Here is a 20,334-nt window from a genome sequence, read left to right on the forward strand (position 1 = left end):
TCTTCCTTTTAAAGGCTTTTTAAAGGCTGAGTTTGAGAGGTTTGAGAGGTCAGTCTGATTTTTTCATCTCCAGAGACTTTTTCGTGCAGCTATAGTTCATAATGAGAGCTGAGTAATTAGCATTCTTTTGAAAGCAGAGTCTATCTAGGCACTTGGGGAAAAGCTTTTCCCTTCCCAAAGTAAAATGGAGTTTTATCATTGACCTTGACACATGCAGGAATCCACAGCCCCTTTTCTACGACACAAAGCCTCATACATAGAAGTAGTCAAGTAAAACAGGTTTTCAAAAGCAGGAGTTTACACCCAAGCTTCCCTTGGAGACTTAAGGACAAACGAAACAAGGGAAAAATAAAATAAATAAATTAAATAAATAAAGATAAACTCAGCTAGAAACTTAAGCTTTCTCTGCTTTGGGTAAACTGTTAGATGCTGTTAAGCTGTGTCAGGATGGAAGCTGGCACCACACTCACTCATGGCATAAGCTCTCCTCCAAATCACACACTCGTTCCAAATTGTCACCAGCTGAAACTCTGCATATACTTTTAGACAAATTTCGTTTGGTCCCCCTCCATACCATCACTTCTCACCAACTTTGCCTCCCTTTTATCTGCTCCTAACATTTGCACTGTGATTAAACAGTATTTAAGTTGGCATTTGTGTATTTCCTGTCTTTTCACGCTTGCTCATATGTCTGCTGTTAAACTTGGAGAGCCCTGGAACAGAGACCATCTGAACTAAGTGTCTGCAAAGCAGCTAGCATACTGTAGTTTATGTAAAATATTGTTTTAAAATGTGTGATATGGTAAGGTATATCCCTCCAGACATTTAATTTTAGAACCTGTGCATAAACATCTGAATTCAACATATTTGTTTTGTAGCTGCATAATCACAAATTGTCATTCCATATGGCTATTGGAACTCAAAGTGTCTGATGGATGTGACCATCCAGGCTGAATCTAAAATGAAGGAAGAAAGCCTGACCCTCTGAAAAAACAGACCAAGACAATCTCATTTTCCCATTCACGTAAGTTTCAAAAAAAGAGAAAAAGTATAGTCACAGAGAGGTAAAGTAGAGAAACTACAGGTTATAGTGTCTTTGTGGGATACTCTCTACACAGAGGTTGCCTGGGAGGCCTTTTGCTTTCACATGAAAAGTCAACTAGAGTCCATCGACATCATGGGTGTACACTGCTAAAATCTAAGTGATGATACAACCTGTTTTATTTCAACACAGAATGTATCACATTCTTTTCTTTTATGTTCCCCTACGAAAGACAAAGCACCAAAATCTTCTATTAGTATCGATTTAGACTGTTTTCATCCACTAGCATTAAGGAATAATTTTCGAGAGAATTAATTTTTAATGAACATTTCACTGTCATGTAAAACGATGGAATATGGCACGTAACTCATTAAAAAAAGCTAGGGAAATATGAAAACATTTTCTATAAAAACCCGCCAACTTGCAAACATGAAACAGTTGCATAGAACAGTTTTAAAGTTATAAGCTACTGTAAGCATAATACAAATATTGATTTTTACTCTGGAAGAAATTATATATGCTGAATATTTAATAATGGAAAGATTGACAGGAAACACACTGATTCCAACCCAAAATGTCTAGTGAATTAAAACTATTTAACTGCAATCAGTATACATACTAGCTAAGCAATAAAAAACAGCCTAGCAATATGTTCATGTTTGCACAGATGTTATTTGTCAAAAATAAAACATTGACTTTTTATTTCCTTTGATATTCCTTTGTAGATGCTACACTAAAGAAAATGTCAGCTCAGCCTCCACGGATCTCTGCAAACAGTAGATGTTCTGCTTATTTGGGTTTCTTACTATTTCAGAGAGAGACACGTGAAGGGGGGGAAAGAGGAAAGAAGGAGAGGAGGGAGAAAGGGAGAGAAGAGTATGGAAAGAGAACTGTTTAAAACAACTAGAACTATTTGCTCCTATATTGTAAGATCTAGTTCTGGTATGGCTGCATGCTAGAATGTAATCTATCCTTTTATATTTGTTTTCTATTGTTTTCTGCTCATTTAAAAAGATTCAACAAAACACATCCCAAATTTTGTAAAGGAGAGATGGCATAGTAGGACAGCCCACATTTATTAGCTATCCCAAGCTTTAACATCAGGAGCATTATAAAGATAGGCCAAAAATATATTTTTAAAAAATTTATTGCTTATGAAGGCTCAATATCAACAAACAATGTATAAAACTTGCCTTTGCTTATACAATGAACACTCTCTGGCTTTGAATGATGGAGAGTGATGAACAAAGATACCCTTAACCTAACAAATAGGATAGCTGTGAAGCAGGAATTGGCTGCTGAAGAGCAGTATTGGCAATCCCTACAATTTCAAAGGGGAAAACTGGTCCGAATCAATTGCTCACAGATTCCCAGAGCTAACGTCAAAGTGTGAATCACTCAGTATCCTTTTACAGAAGTTAACAGCAAGACAGATGGTATCAGCTGTCTACTCTGAAGCATAGAGTATACGATAATGGAGAAGAATGAAAGACAAGAATGGAAGTGGGGCCAAGTGGGGAGAAGAAGGGACAGGAATTCCTAGAGAAAGAAACAGAATTAATTTGGATATAATTCCTGGGGTTCCTCAATGGTAAAGAACCCAGTGTCAGTGGGTATGAGAGCATAATTGTTATTTTGTAGCATCAACAGTCAGGAAGTGAACACAAACATAAGTATCACATTTGATATGAGCATGATGTGCCATATATTCAGAAGGTTATTGACAGAAACCTCTTTAGAGAAGCAGGAACCCCATGTTTCAGGAAACAAGAGAAATAATTTACAAAAAGTATCTAATACACAGGCTTTAGAGAAAATATGAAGTATCCATGCAATTCAATCTAATATCTTTTTTTTTAAGTATTTTTTTTTTTAAATACAGAATACTACAATGTTATTCAGGACACTTAGCTAGGGTATTCACTGTGAAACACAGCAGAGTAAAACCATCAGACACAGCAACTTATTTGCAACAAAAGCCAAAATTTAGAAGCAGACAGACTGCTGGTGGTTTTAGAGCCGATTTTTCTCTCTGCTCCTTTACCCAAGGAGCAGCCTTTTATCAGTCTATTGACATTAAATCATTACAGAGCCTTTTGAAATGGTCAAACTGCCCACTTCCCTTAAATTAGTACAAGCCTAGCTATTTCATTATAAATTCAATGTCAGAAACTAAGTCTTGGAAAAGTAACATTTAATGAGCCAAGCCAGGATTATAGTGCTTCCTTCCTTCACAGTAAGGCTGTCCACTACCTGCAGCAATATTACATTTACGGCTGTTATAAAGTACCCTGCCTCTCATTTTTATTGTATTCAGCTGAGTTCCTTCATCACAACATTCATTCCACTGAAATACACAAACTCTTTTACTTTAAAAAACAGTGTTAAAGAAAGCAAGCACTATATTTCTAAACATTCAGGGACTCACAGGAGACCAAAAGGATATATACAGCTTAATACCATCTGTAGTGCTTCAGTGTCATTTTACATTGAAGGAAGCTTCAAGAACCGAAAAAGAACTAAGGACTATAAGCAATCTTCTATCAACTGAAGGAAAGAATAGAAGAAAAAGCTCTCAGTTATAAATAACTGATTAACATAATTGCTTCATATTCAGCAGAAATGACCTAGGAATTGTAAATCATGTAACTTCACAAAGTTTCGCTCCGTACCTTCATAATCAATAACTTAAAATTAATTCAATCCTTCTCCAAAAGGCTCCTGTCACTCTTATACAGTTCAAGTCATGGACAGCCCAGAGAAAGAATTTCAACATCTGTTAAATTAAAAATTTCCATGTTTTCAATGCCTGGATTAATAATCTCCAACCAGACATGTCTGTGACTATTTAAGATCTTCAAAAAATAAGAATGAACATATTACATTAATTCTCAGTGCTTCTACTGGTTTTACAGATTGGGAAGAAAAATTTTTATAAGAAGTTATATATACTCTTTAGAAATGTGTTTTACGTTGTTCTTAAAAGGATATGTGAAAAAAAATTTTAAATTTTGAACAAAAATTTAGAATGGGTTACCATTTGAAGGACGGGCTATCAATTTAAACCACTCAAAGGTGCATCTCCACATTTAGAAATACAGCTAGAAAACACAAAAAATAATGAATGAAATGAAATTGAACAAAATTAAATTAAATGAAAATTAAATGAAAAGATTAATAGTTCAAAATGAGCAAGTACAAGGTCAGGTAGACCAAGAACCACTTTGGAAATAGTATGGGGCAGATCCAGAAAACTGATGGTATCTCTTCCCTAAGATTTTGAATGGGCCACTAATCACTTTCTTTCTATCGGATGACATCACAGTGATGCACCCACTGACAAACTAAATAATTCTCATGTAACACAGCAAGGAAAATATTCTTATATTGCACTTATGCATATCTTCTGCTTGTGTACATCAACCTTCTTGAATGACACTGTTATTCTAGATGTAACACAGGGTGCAACTGTTAGTAGCTGATACGCTTTTATTTATGTTTTCCACCAGCTTTTGAAATTCCTCAGGAAACAGGATTTTTTTCATCCAATATAATGTGTGAACTGTTTTGTGCGCAGTTTTCAATGTCCAGATGGTAGAGATACCATGTAACAAACAGATCATACATCATTTTACCTTCATACATAGTTCCTTGAGGCAAAAATACATTAAAAAAAGTACATTCACAAACATGTGCTGTGTGATTTTCTGTTTGGATTTCAAAACCTTCATCACCAACAGAGTTCCAAAACTGAAACTTTCGCATTTGACACTGGTCAAATTCATTATTCTTCTTTTGGGGGAGGGCAGGTTCGAACTTCTTTTAATAAAATACCAAAGGCTGTTAATAGTATTAATGAATTGCCATTATATGTCAAAAAGCCCATCTTGATAAAACCCTGGTTATTTATTCCTTACCTTAAACATAGTTTACTGCTCTGTACCTGGCAATAATCATCACAAGTTAGACTTTTAATACATTTCAAATATTCAAACACCTTAATAGCAAAGAATGTACAAAGCATATATGAATAGAGTACTCACCAATTTTAATCTTTGCAAAGGTATTCTGCTAGTGTCTATCGGTGTACGTTCTGCGACATTACCAAATCTGACTTCTGGGATGGCAATTGCACATATTACATGTGCCCACCTGTGAAAAGTGGCAAGTCAAGAATACCACCAAAAAACCCCATAGAAATATAAGTGTTTAAGATGTTTCATTACTTGCTGTGTGGTTTTTTTGGTTTTTGCTTTTTTCAAAGGCAACTATCTCTAGATACTTCCTTATTAGGATTTTCTAAGCATCTTTGAAATATATTTAACAAACCTTACAACAATACCACTTTGTGGTAGTGGTACTGCAACACTTTTTTAAGCATCTTTCACGTTCAATTTATTAAGTGCAAAGGTTTTGTAGTTGTGCTATCCAGGTGCATATGTAAAGACCACACTATTTGATTCATGTGCAATTTAGCACCTACAGTATTTTGAATTAACATTATTCAGACTTGAGTAACTATTCTTAGGCAACACACATGACCACAATCAGTCATACATCTATCAAAGCATAAAATGAAGCATACTATCAAGACCTTCTGTTTACAGACACAAAGGCATAGAAACAGCAAACTGATCAGGCTATCATTGTAATGGCCAACATGAACTCTATCTCCTTCAGCAGTGAAAGTACCTGTCAAGTGCCTAGCATTTGGTCCAACCCTTCTAGCACAATCTAGATGAGATGGCCCAGCACCATGTCCAGCTGAGTCTTAAATGTGTTCAGCATAGCGGAGTCAACCACTTCCCTGGGGAGATTATTCCAATGATTGCCTGTTCTCATTGTGAAAAATTTACCTCTCGTGTCCAGTTGGAATCTCCCTGGGAGTAACTTGAATCCGTTACCCATTGTCCTCACCATGTGACTCCTTGTAAAAAGGGAGTCTCCATCTTCTTTGTAGCTCCCCTTTAAGTACTGGTACACCGTGATGAGATCACCTCTAAGCCTCCTTTTCTCAAGGCTGAACAAACCCAGCTCTCTCAGCCTATCCTCATACGGCAGGCTTCCCAGAGCCTTGATCATCTTGGTGGCCCTTCTCTGGACCCCCTCCAGCCTGTCCACATCTTTTTTGTATAACGGGGACCGGAACTGTACACAGTATTCCAGGTGTGGCCTGACAAGTGCTGAGTAGAGAGGGGTAATGACTTCTTTATCTCTGCTGGTGATGCTCTTTTTGATGCAACCCAGCATCCTATTGGCCGCCTTGGCCACAGCAGCACACTGTCCCCTCATGTTGAGCTTCCTGTTCACCAGGACCCCCAGGTCCCTTTCCACGGAGCTGCTCTCTAGCCAGGTGGATCCCAGTCTGAGCTGCACTCCCAGATTATGTTTTCCCAGGTGCAAGACCTTACACTTGTCTTTGTTAAACTTCATGAGGTTCTTGTTAAGCCCACTCTTCCAGCCTATCCAGATCTTCCTGCAGGGTGGCTCTCCCTTCCAGAGTGTCTGCTTCTCCACTCAAGTTGGTGTCATCTGCGAACTTCATCAGGCTACACTTGATCCCGTTATCCAGATCACTTATGAAGATATTGAATAGCGTTGGGCCCAATATCGATCCCTGGGGGACCCCACTTGTGACGGGTTGCCGGTTTAAAAAAGAGCCATTTACCACCACCCTTTGGGTGTGGCCCATCAGCCAATTCCTCACCCACTGCACAGACCACTTGTCCAGGCCATAATGCATCAGTTGCTCCAGGAGGAGGCCGTGGGGAACCATATCGAAGGCCTTGGAGAAGTCCAAGTAGACAACGTCGACTGCTCGCCCCATGTCAACCGAGCAGGTCACTTTATCATAGAAGGCCACCAGATTTGTCAGGCAAGATCTGCCCTTGGTGAAGCCGTGTTGGCTTTTCCCGATCACATGCTTCATTTGACTCATGATGGCCCCCAGGAGGATCCATTCCATGGCTTTCCCGGGGATTGAAGTAAGACTGATGGGCCTATAATTATCTTGTAGATAGGGGTAACATTGGCCTTCCTCCAGTCCTCTGGGACATCCCCCGATCTCCACGACTTCTCGAAGATTATGGAGAGTGGCCCCAGAATGACATCAGCCAGCTCTCTCAACACCCTCAGGTGGATGGCGCCGGGGCCCATCGATTTATAGGGGTCAAGCTCCTGTACTAATTCACATACTAACTCCTTCTTCACTGATGGTGGGTCTACGTTTGGATCCTCCTGGATTTTCATTCCCAACACCTGGGATCCAACAGTGTTGGTAAAGACAGAAGTGAAGAAGGTGTTGAGAACCTCTGCCTTTTCAGCATTGTTGGTGACTGATTCACCTCTACTGTTTAACAGTGGGCCTATGTTTTCCTTCTGTTTCTGCTTGCAATTTACATACCGGAAGAACCCTTTCTTGTTATTTTTGACGTCTCTGGCCAGTTCCAATTCAAGTTGAGCTTTTGCATTTCTAACTGCATCTCTGCACACTCTGGCAATGCCCTTGTAGTTCTCAATGGATAATCTTCCACTTCTCCATCTCTGGTACGCATCTCTTGGTTTTAAGCAGACTCAGGAGTTCATGGTTGAGCCAAGGGGGCCTCTTGCTCCGCTTACTTCCCTTTCTTTTATAGGGGATAAACTGGTTTTATGCTTCCAAGAGAGCATTCTTGAAGAACTCCCAGCATTCGCTAGCTCCTTTATCCTCCATGGAAGCTTCCCACGGAATCCCTCCTGACTGAGCTCTGAGCGAGCTGAAGTTTGCTCTTCTAAAATCTAGAACCCTTGTCTTGGTGCTAACCTTCAGCATGCGCAGCCCGATCCCGAGCTCCACAATATTGTGATCACTGCAGCCAAGGTTGTTACTGACCAAGATATTGCAAAGCAGGTTTTCTTGGTTTGTGAATAGCAAGTCCAGCACTGCCTCCTTCCTGGTGGTGTGTGCTTCCTATACTCATCAGAAATCACTGCTATATCCTCTAAATGCTCTTTCAATACATAAATCTCAAAAGAAAGGCTAAATGAAACTAGAAAAAGTCTGAAATTAGTATTGGAAGTGCATATTATATGAAGTAAAAGAGAAGCTAATGACATTTTTATTAACCAAGAGTAGCCTTCTGAGAGTACTTCTAAAATCTTTTTGGGGTAGACAACTAGTAAATCTCAAGAAAGGGAAACATTTCCACTCCTTGACTCATACTTGCCTTATTCCCTGTCATTCACTGTACATCTTGTCTCATTACCCCATTCGCTCTTTTTTGTGAGCCCTGAATGCTTGCCTCAGTCCACTTTCTGTAGATCTCCAGAGACACACATTACATGAGCATCTTAGCAGATTAACACGAACTGGGGCTAAAAGAGATATAGGGTGATGCACCAGCATAGAAATCATTTCTCTTTCCTCACTAGAGTGGTGTTATTCAATAACTGAGCTTTGACAAAAATATCTGGAAAAGTATAATATGACACACAGGGACTAAACAAACTCCTGATATGTGACATTAAAGTTGTATTGGCCAAAGTGTGAAATAAAAGCTGTATGTAAAGATGACATATCAATTAGCAAGTTATACAGTTCAGCCCAAATAAAAGCAGATAAAGTTTGTAGATCTATCATTTTATTATGGTAACAGTTTTGTGTATGTTCTAACTTACCGAAAAAAGTCTTGCTTTGAGACGTTTTCTTTTTAACTTTTAATACAACCCTTTTTCTTTTCATTGCTGCCTGCCCAACTGCAAAACTACACTGTCTTATCATTTAAGCTTTATGGGACAGAAATGCTATAAATAAAATGCCTCTTCAATAAATCTTCACCCAAACATTCATACTCTGACATCTCTCAACCTAATAGGACTCAAAACAATTGCTGTGTTCTGCTGAAAAGGAGGAATCTCAGCTCTCCTATATGGCAAATCGTTACCCTCCCCCCATGTTTGATTCATCAGCTTTTAAATCTAAGTAATGCTCATCCTATATCTCTAATCAGTATGTGAGAGGGAAAGAAGGAAAGGAATGCACATGTTGGATTTTACATATGTTGGAGAAAAAAGGCATAATTGGAACATACTCTTCCAAAAACTCTCAAGAGTTTAGAATTGCAGCTAATGCTGAAAGATGGATGAAAAACTCAAGAATGTGTAGTAACTGCCAGGTGGTGTGGAAACAGGAAAAAAAAGAGTTGAACTACTTTTACAGAATTCTTATTTCATAAATTCGTAACAGAAACCTACAGAGGGATATAAAACAAAACCAAAGACTTTAGCTATAGTTATGCAAAGAAAGTCACTTTCTGCAAACCTCTGTGGATTTTTTTCTATTAATAAATCTTATGAAACATTTCAAAAACATTTTAATTGATCTACAAAAAAGACGTACATATTTTTAAAGATGCAACATGCAATCTATCAGCAGCAAATATCAAAAGGGCATGATAAATTCTACTGAGATGACACTTTTGACTTTTTTTTTTTTTTGTGAGAAAAGCAAGTAGCGAATTTAGGGGAGTTTAAAACAGAACTAAAAAGCAGCTGAAAATTTTCATGTGTTGATCAAAACTTCCATTAAAACGGTTACAATATTAATGCTTTCCAAAGGTAAGATCTCGCCTGTGAGGTTCGCATAAAACCTTCTCCTAACTGAACAATTTACAAGGGTCATGCAACTAATTGCAAATCACTGATAAATAAATTCTTGCCTGGTAAGTAGAAAAGAATGTCGCAGCTAGATCATCTCTTACCACTGCATTCCAGAGGGTTAAAGAAAGAGATCTACATGATATTGCTAAGTTACTAAAATAATTTAAATAATTATGAGAAGATTTAAAATGCATAAAGACCATTCCACTCTTGGGCTTGAAAAAATACTAAGCGGCAACATTTTCCTTTTTATCTGTTAGGGTTACTTGCTATAGTGTTCTGTCATCCAAATGCAGAGAAAAATACTGATGCTGTCGATAGCATGATGTCAGCAACAATACTATTTTTGACAGTGTATGATAGAAGTGTATTTAAAAAAACCACTTCAAAATCTCAACTTATTTCAATATGATTCAAATTAATCAATTAAAAATACTGTTTCTAGAAGTTCAAAGGTATCGTATTAAACTCTGTAATCACAAATTTGCAGGACCAAAGAAGAAAATACACCGCTGTTTGGTAAGACTTGCCCATGCAAACAATGACAAATGAGCTCTCATTTGCTTTCTTTACATAAAGGCCAGGAGAATAAAATTTGGAGGAAGTAAGTGTGAGCAAACACTAAAACAAATGTACATTTTAGAATCTAACTATTTCACAAAATGCCAGTGGCACATTTCAATAGAAGTAATTTTAATTCTGCAATGATTCTGCCATAAAGGGACACTGTCAAATAATCAGGTTTACGAATGCTTTGTACATGGGAATGGCTTGGGAATAAAGTTTAAAAGAAACACATACAATCCTGAAGTATATATTACTTACTTTTTGTCAGTAGTTTGCTTTAATGCACCACCTCTCAAATTGCAGAGACAACATTCCTAAAAATAAAAATAAAAATAGTGTAGAAAAAAGTGAGTTTTATTGACTGGTTACAAATCAGTTTTATTCAGCTGATCTTAAGGATATGTAAATTGCTAATGTAATTAATTACTGGGTTACGAACTGCCACTTATAAGCATGGCATTTCCTTACAGGAAAAATACAAGAACATAGTAATGAAAAGAGAAACTCAAATGAGCTAAAAAAAAAAAAATGTTAAGTATTATTCATAAACAAAGTGACAGAATCTTTTTGAAAGTGATACTAAATAAAAAGGCATTTAATCAGTACTACCATAGAAAGGCTGGAATTGCCATACAGATTACTAAGGTAAAACAAAGTAAAATGACACATAATTAGTTCAATAGAAGTTATTGAGAAACTGACTCACAAGCCATTGATCCAACTCAAATACTTTGAAATCCTGCTTGTTCCTGACAGTTCTCAAATTTATAAACCTAGGGAATATGGGGCAGGTTATCCTTTTTTTTTATTTTTATTTTTTATTTTTTTCTCCTCAAAAGTTCCCTTTGCTGCAGTACACCTTCACTGCCTTAATCTCCAGTACCACTCCATCTGCTTTCAGGGCACTCAGCAAAGTATATTTCAGTGGTTCCCAGATAATATGCCAAACAGGACTTTTCCTACCTTTACTTAAAACTGTGCCTTTGAACACATACACAGGCTTTTCTACTTTCCAGCTGTCATGGTTTAACCCCAGTCAGCAACCAAGCGCCACACAGCTGCTTGCTCACCCTCCCCCCACAGTGGGACAGGAGAGAGAATTGGGAAAATAAAAAAAAGACAGTTTAATAGGACAGCAGAGGAAGAGGAAATAATAATAATAATAATAATAATAATAATAATATGATGATGATGATGATGATGACGACGACGACGACAACGACGACGATGACGACGATGATGAAACAAGTGATGCACAATGCAATTGCTCACCACCCACTGACCAATGCCCAGCCCATCTCTGAGCAGCTATCACTGTCCCCCTGCCAGCTCCCCCCAGCTTATATACTGAGCATGACATCATCTGGTATGGCATAGCCCTTTGGCCGGTCTGGGTCAGCTGTCCTGGCTGTGCCCCCTCCCAGCTTCTTATCCACCTGTCCGAGCATGGGAAGCTGGAAAGTCCTTGACTAGTGTAAACTCTGCTTAGCAAGAACCAAAACATCAGTGTCTTATCAACATTATTCTCATACTAAATCCAAAGCACAGCGCTATACCAGCTAGTAGAAAGAAAATTAACTCTATCCCCGCTGAAACCACGACACCATTCCTTCTCTCTCTCTCTCTCTCTCCCCCCCCCCCCCCCCCCCCCAGTCTCCTCCTTTTCTGAATCTATCTTTTCCCTTTTTTTTCTTTTTTTTCCTTGTCCCTTCACAGGAACAGATGAGAAAGTGTTTCCAATTCAGTTATTTTTCATCCTGTCTCCATTTTTCTGGTCTCTACAAAGAACCAAATGTACAAAATGAAGTCAAGATATTCTGTGCCTGTATATCTATACTCAGAAACAGAGCTTGTCTCCTGAACCTCTAAATTTAAGTTGCCCTTGCAGGGGAAGAAACAAACGAAACCGAAACAAAACCCCCAAACAACTGTTATGTAATACTCCAGGTTGACCTTGTCTTAAAAACTCCAATAATGAAGATTATCAATGCCTGCCAGAAATCCAATGGAATGCTTTATTACATTTCCTATGAGAAAGACCTTTCCTAACTAAAAACTACTTCCTTGTGACAATTGAATCTTCTTTGCAATTTAAGCACATAACTTTTTGCCTTACCTACCAAAACCATGGGGAACAGGTAACCCATCCTCTTACAGAGTACCCTTTTAACTATTTAATATTATTGTAGAGTTGTGAAGAAGAGAATTGAGGTTCATTACTTTACCCACAAGAGCCCAGATCATGGTTCCCTCTGTAATAGTAAACATTAACTATTAAATCAGGAAACCAAAAGGCTCAGAATACCAATTCCTTCAGGTATTCAAAGGGGACTGAGCAGGAACAGGTAGTTTCAGTATATGAAGAAGAAAAATGGAACATAAGGAGGCTGCTACTGCAGCACTGAGTAGGAGTTTCAGCTTGTACTGTTTGTAACTTTTGGTGGCCTCTTCAATAGAGGAAGCAGATCACATGGAGGACGGCATCACTGCATAGGTTTTCTCCATTTGGCTGTTGGAGAATAAGTAAAACTGTTTCTTCCAGAACCAACATTTGTATTCAATTAGCTGAACCTTTGTGAGGTTCTCTTGCCACATCTTAGGAAACTTGCTCTTGTATCAAGCCCAACACAAGACGACAGGGTGGAGGGGTAGTGGAGAGAACAAGTGGAAGAGACAACATAGGAAGGAGAAAGGGATGGAGGGAGACAGGGAGAAAAGGAGGGAAGAAGGCAGGGATGGAGGGAGGGAGGGAGAGAGAGAGGGAGAGAGGGAGGAAGGAAAGGGGGACGGAAGGTTATTTCTTCTCTTTCTTCCCTAAGTGCCCACGCTCTTGAAGGTAAAGCAAAATGGCAGGAACCAGAATTCCTCTAATACTATTTACTCTTCCACTTCTCTGTCAAAAAGAGATCAAGTCAACAAACTTCATGTCATTCACATGCCAAATTCAGTCTAATGTACCACCTCCTATTTTAGTTTCAAATCTCTTTGACATGCTGTTCAACCACTATACATAATCACCCCTTTCTTTCCTATACATAATTATCTTCCAAATATTTGTAGATTCTCATGATGTCCTAACCTTTTGGTATATTTTTTGCCAAGCTATATACACTAAATTTCCTTAACTATTCTTCAAGGTGATTCAAATCATCTTCACATTCTCTTTCTGTCTGTTGCCCTTTTTGGATGTCATCAGGATAATGAGGTGCTGCCATCTACACAGGTACACTCTCAAGCTATGTAAAGAACTGTTACTATCTTTCTTAACCTGAATATATTTTGGTTTCAAAAAAACATCACTCAACTTAAAAATTTACTGAACTACATGGGTGAGGTAAAGACTTTCCTAAACTAGATGCTAAAGAATCACAGTATTAAGACTTTCTAGACATTAATGCACCATGCTGAAATTATTCTGAAATAACACAACAAAAATTCTGCTTAACAGTTAATGGGCACAGTGCACTGTTTCCAGTAAAGTACAACTACAGTCATGCGAAATTTGCTTCTAATTGGCATTCAGTTCTCAAAGGCAAGCACTTACATATGAAAACTACAGCATGAAACAGTCTGCGGATCTTTAAACCTTCCTGGGAATCCTGAGGACTACCTTACCACAACCACAGAGTAATCCTACAGCACTGCATACTCTTCAAGCTGATTCACCTTAGAATCTTGCTTACAAATTAGCCGAGGAAAGATCTATTTCTTCAGCTCTTCCTTGGACTCATTTGACACCCTGCGTGTCATCTTTTCTGCTATCAGTGTTGTTTATAAACAGAGCTTGGCCACCATCATAGTGAGATACTGACCAACAGAATGCGTCCAACCTGTTAGTTTTACATATGGCAATTGGAGGTGCAAGATAAAAACAGTAAAAATAGTTGGGCACACATCTCCATGACCATGAAAGTAACAAAATAAATGAGCCAAGCAACATATAAAATAATAATTAAAATGGAACAACCATTCAGGAAGAGGCAAATACCACAATCTCCTAAAAAAGGAGCCATGCAGGACTTCTTTACGATCTGGTCCCCAACTCATTTGCAGTTCTCCAGGAGTGTGAAGCTTACAATGTAGAGGTAGAATAACATCTGCAGACTGGGAAAGAGAGCATGAGTCTGACTCAATAGAAATCTTTGCGGGGAAAAGCTTCATTCTCCACTTTCAAACGTAAAAATTCAGTGGATCCCCCACATGTGGATCTCTCATGATTTTCTTTTTCAATTGAAGCACTTTCTTCATATTTGCTATAAAAATCCTTTAACTGACTGCTTCTCTGTTTTGCAGAATAACAGTGATTTTGCTCCTGTTTTATGAGCTTTGATGTTCTTATGCCAGCTTACTTTGAAATTCATTACTTGAATAATGAAGAACTTTTCCTGCTTCTAATAGGTATTTTTTATTTTTAAGGAAAACCTTCATCTGATCATCTGGTGTGTAACTTATTACTGCAACTAGAGAGAGTCCAAGGCCCTAAAGAAGTTCCACAAATAAGTTAAGCTAAAATAGCACAGGAAGAGACTTTATATAAGAAGATGTTCCTGACAAATTTCTTCTGAAGATTTACTGTCTCTTAACCACTGTAAAAATAAAGAACTGCGAATTAGACACTGCAAGAGACAGAAGTCATAATCCTTACCTACTAACTGCAGAGCTTTCACACTAGGTTAAAAAAAAAAGAAAAAGAAATTTTAAAAAAGGGGGAGAGAGAGGAAAAAAAAAATGGCAGCCCAGAGAAAAGAGAAGGTGGCTATAAATATCTTCATTACCAGCTGGAAAAAGATTTCCCCTATGCAGGACCTATAGGAACCAAATTTAATCCCATCTCAGAAAACACCTATACAAATGTTTGGTCAGTAGACAGTGGCGGTGGGTAATAATTTTTCACTGTCTGCTGGATACAGGCTATAACAAATTAGGCCCGTAAGAACCAGAAAATTTCACCAGTGTTCATGGCAAACATGGGTGGGAAGTACCACAGGCTTAGTGCCCATTAATTCCATTTTGTAAATCATGTCTGTACTGCAATATATTGTCCTATATCCATGCGACATGGCTATTAATTTACCTCGAGTTTCAACATACCGCAAGCAAAGAAAACACAGGGAACCTGATATTTAGAAAGACTAATATTCCTAATACAAGTATACCTGCCATGGATGGCAGAGAAATCACATGTACATTAGCAATCATTACCCATGTTCTGACAGAGAAAGAGAGTGTTTGTACATCCATGTGTGTCTGCTGTCAGCCTATGTGTAAAAATCAGGATAGGAACAGACTTCATTATAGAGCATCACCTTAGAACGTATCCAATCTCTGATTCACTATTACTTCACAAATCCTTTAAACAAGTAATTTTGTCACTTGTATTTGCATTAAATAATAATTTCTTAAGCATATTATTTTACACTTATCTAAATTAAATCTTAGACCATTTAAAATTGCTCATCTGCTTAAAAAATCTCCATAACATTCTAGAATTACAAAAGAAAACTCTCTCTTCCAGTATCTGTATAAAGTAAGACATTTCCAAATAATTCGCAAGCTTAAGCACACTAACGTTCACTTGGTCTTTCAGCTTTGTAGTGGAGACGATGCATTTTTTTCATAACAATACAGATCATATCCACAGTTTCTGGACTAAACACTTCCCCTTGCTTATAATGAGACTAAATTTTGCAACCAGCATTCCTAATCTGGTTTATTTTTCATTTCTCTGTTTCAACCACCAGTAGAAACCACAGCAAAAGCCTGAAGTCAATGGGAATTAACCATGCTTCCTTTGGTACATACATCCAAAAGACGGATCACTTTTTTTGGAATGATATGCCACTACTCAGGCATAGCTGCATATTAATTATTGTTGCATGGATAAATACCACACAAAAAACAAGCCTGTTCACAGTAATTTATATTTCAAAATGAATGCATATAGTTGTCTTTGAGTATTTTTTACACTCTGCCAAAATTCAAAGTCGTATCGACAGTAATGCTTATAAAAAGCGGTTTTCACACTCCCGTATTTGCATACTGCAATAGCATTCTGCATGAGACAGGAAGCTGTCTGACACAGCAAGGCAATGGAGTTCAGCCAAGCCACAGCAGAATGAAATATACTAAGTCATATAATGGTTATTCTTATGGACAATGACAAACATGCCCCACATGATCCCTTTTCTTGTTAAACTGCTGTTTCTCCTTTCCTCTAAGACCCTGTAAATTACAATAGCATCTCCAAAGATTATATTTATCCAGTTAAATGAAATATATAATTTATGTCAGTGGATGAAGACAGGGTAAAATAAAACATATGTTATTCCTAATGAATTTTGCCTAAAACATTTTCAACAACTTCCTCATAAAATGTAGTCTCCATGATCAACGTAACAATTTCTTCCAGCTCTTTGACATCCTTGCCATGAGGAAATTTTTCATAACAGCCAACCTGAAGATTCCCTGCTGTAGCTTAAGCCTTTTTCTTTTTACTTTGTGCATCATAAACATGAAAAACAGATTGTTGCTCTCCTTTTTGCCATTTTCCATCTACAGTCCCTTAGTCAGTTAAACAACCACAACTTTTTCACCTACTGTCTTCATCTGCAACCATGTTCTCACCTCTGAAATGCAGTGAGAGCAAAATCTCAGTGATGTCAGGCAAAGCACGTTTAGTTGATACATCCTGCATCCCACATCTACAGAGACCTGTTCACACAGTGTTCACCTTTCAATGGCAGCGACTTATTAAGCTCATGCACTGCAACATTCAGAACCTCTTCTACAGCAGTGGCTGACATCATTGCTCCCCATTCCTTTGTCTATATTCTAGCTTCAGTATCTGTCTTGCACTTTTCCCTATTTAATTACATCTTGTTTTCCAAAATATCTCAATAATTTATCAAGATCTTGTTCTGATTAACCTTATTTCACGGGCCTCATTTGATCAGGCCTCAGTGTTGATCTGCTGGAGGGTAAGAAGGCCCTACAGAGGGATCTGGACAGGCTGGATCGATGGGCCGCGGCCAACTGTATGAGATTCAACAAGGCTCAGTGCCAGGTCCTGCACTTCAGTCACAACAACCCCATGCAACACTACAGGCTTGGGGAGGAGTGGCTGGAGAGCTGCCTGGCAGAAAAGGACCTGGGAGTGTTGGTTGACAGCTGCCTGAACATGAGCCAGCAGTGTGCTCAGGTGGCCAAGAAGGCCAATGGCATCCTGGCCTGTATCAGGAATAGTGTGGCCAGCAGGACCAGGGAGGTGATAGTGCCCTTGTATTTGGCACTCGTGAGGCTGCACCTCAAGTACTGTGTTCAGTTTTGGGCCCCTCACTACAAGAAAGACATTGAGGTTCTGGAGTGTGTCCAAAGAAGGGCAATGAAGTTGGTGAAGGGTCTAGAGAACAAGTCTTATGAGGAGTGGCTGAGGGAGCTGGGGTTATTTAGTTTGGAGAAGAGGAAGCTGAGACCTTATTGCTCTGTACCACTACCTGAAAGCAGGTTGTAGTGAGGTGGGAGTCGGTCTCTTCTCCCAAGTAACAAGCGATAGGACGAGAGGAAATGGCCTCAAGCTGCACCAGGGGAAGTTTAGGTTGGATATTAGGAAAAGCTTCTTCACCGAAAGGTAGTCAGGCATTGGAACAGGCTGCCCAGGGAAGTGATTGAGTCTCCATCCCTGGAGGTATTTAAAGGATGGATAGACATGGTGCTTGAGGACATGGTTTAGTGGTGGACTGGGCAGTGATAGGTTAATGGTTGGACTTGATGATCCTAAGGGTCTTTTCCAACCTTAACGATTCTATGATTCTACGATTCTATGATTTTACAAAAAAAAAAAAAAAAAAAAAAAAAAAAAGGCAAGCTTGCATTCAGCTAACATCAGCTGCAACAGCTTCTGCACAAGGGATAACTAAGCAGGGTGCAGTTGGTCAGGCCAGGAAAGAGGAGACAGTATGGTGTTTGAGAGATGCCAGTAAAATCATGAGGGACTTGGAAAAGGGCTTGACTAAGTACTTGAATACAATAACTAAGTGGTTGCTATCAAAGGAAAACAAAAAGCAGCAGGTTCAAAACAAACAAACAAAAATGTTCTTCAGAGTATGTGACTGTTTGCCAGAAGTGGATGCTAAATTTTACACCAGGTGAAAAAGAAGCTGCGTAAGTTCATGGAAGAAAAATCTGACGAAGTTTACCTTTTACTTAGTAAATACAAAGATACTGCCTTTGGCTAAGGCAGTTTCTTATTTGCATATTGTAGGTGATTGAGAGAGCATTAGGGAATGCTTGCCCAAGACTTATATTCTTCCCCAGGTATTCATTTCTGGCTGTGCTAGGGAGAGGATAACAGGCTAGAATAGACTTTGGTTTACTTCATTATGGCATGTTACTATTCTATGTAACCTGCCATTTTAAAGCTTCACAATATACATTTTAAAATGGTTTAGAAAAGATACCTAGATATTAGGAAAATCCTGTTACTTGGCACTGCTAAGTATACACTGCAATATACATCATATATAACACCAATTTAATTTAATTTTCATGTGTTTGTAAGGTTTGCAATTCTGAAAAACAAATAGAATACATTCACCAAAATATTATTATTATTATTATTATTATTATTATTATTATTATTATTATTATTATTATTATTAAGTTATTGTGACAACTTTATTATCACAACTTTATTTAGCAGTGATACCAGAATGAATCATTTCAAGTAAGTATACATTTTGGCTAGTGGTTTGAAGCATTGCAAGTGTTGATAATGTCTTCAGCACTAAGTAGAACACTATTTACCCAGTTAACAATATATTTACACGTTTTTTTCATCAACTATTATCCCTGTGTGTCTAAAAACACTCAAAAATCTAAGAAAAGTGGTTAAAACAGGTTTTTGGTTTGTTTTTTTTTTTTTCCAAATATTTCTAATAAGGGATCGGAACAGTTGTTTTCAATTTTAAGAGTCAACTGCTACAAAGCTGTGTCACAATAATGCTGATTTACTACTCTCATTTAAAAGTATCTAATTGAAACAGACATCTAATCTTGAACTTTGCCACAGTTAAGTCAAATAGATACAAATTGTATGGCTAAGACTGATAAACATCTTTTGTTTTCTTCCAGCCACTCTGGTGGGTTTTTAGGGAGGAACCTTTGAACCGAAAATAGATACCCTTAGTCTTCCACTTTCTCTCTCAATGGCCTTGTAATGCCCAAGGTCACACTTCCTAATAGTATTAACACAGTTGCGCATTTGGATATGGCATTGCTGCCTTTTCAGCTATCTCATTTCCCCAGCTTATTTATATTTGTGTCTATATTTATCCTTGTGTAAAGAGAAAAAGGTTCGCGTTTCTCTCAACACATTTGAAAATGTTATTTTCAGCAATAGTCCACTAATGAATATTTTAATTTTTTCCATATCAGGGGAATAATTTTCACTCATAAAATAGTTTTTGAGATTATTTAATTCAATTCAGAGACCATTACTGTATCCGCTTCAAGTTATTACCTTAAAATTAGCTTTTCAGAGACAAACTTCTGGTTTTTTACAGACAAAAATAACAAAAATAACAAAATAAGAAATTACAGACAAATTGAGGGTAAATCCTAGTAAAAGGATTCACTTTCCTGTCTGGGAGCACCATTTCTTAACAGAGTTGCTAGATGCTACCACTATAACTCACAATCTTAATTTTTATATAAACGCTGTCAAACTTCCACCATCACCTGCCTCAACAATGCCACAATTTTTATTAACAATAGGAACTTTGAGAAAAGCATTTCAACTTTTTTTTAGAAAATATTACCAATAAAATCTTACTCTGTCCAACAGAACAAACCATTATCAATTCTTTCTTTCAGCATTTTGTAGATGCTTGAAGTTCACACTGATCAAGGATTCAGAGTAATTCCACAAAAGAGAAATCCACCATGGGTTAATGTTTATTTAATATGTAGACACATCTTTGGCTGCAAGCTTCAAGTAGGTTCTTGAAACTGAAGGTGGCCACACCTGCTATGGATGAACATTTTACTCTTTCAGATGCATTCAAATCTGTTCAAGACATCCACCTTTGAGA

At 37.9% G+C, this 20,334-nt stretch overlaps 1 protein-coding gene across 27 annotated transcripts in view; it reads right to left on the bottom strand.

The window, feature by feature from the left end:
• The window catches only part of KDM4C (lysine demethylase 4C), a 292,096-nt gene that overhangs the window by 78,311 nt on the left and 193,451 nt on the right, over positions 1-20,334 (bottom strand). For all 27 annotated transcript variants that reach the window (XR_015701120.1, XM_087742689.1, XM_087742692.1 and 24 more), the window contains 2 exons: positions 10,505-10,560; positions 5,086-5,194 (listed from right to left, as the gene is read on the bottom strand). Coding sequence is in view for 26 of the 27 variants with exons in the window: in XM_087742689.1 (XP_087598815.1) it covers positions 5,086-5,194; positions 10,505-10,560 (165 nt within the window). In the remaining variant the exon portion in view is untranslated. The remainder of the gene's footprint in view (positions 1-5,085; positions 5,195-10,504; positions 10,561-20,334) is intronic.

The sequence above is a fragment of the Nipponia nippon genome, unplaced genomic scaffold, assembly GCF_047370975.1.
Source record: "Nipponia nippon isolate SJK-2023a ecotype South Korea unplaced genomic scaffold, ASM4737097v1 scaffold_8, whole genome shotgun sequence".
Taxonomy (NCBI): domain Eukaryota; kingdom Metazoa; phylum Chordata; class Aves; order Pelecaniformes; family Threskiornithidae; genus Nipponia; species Nipponia nippon.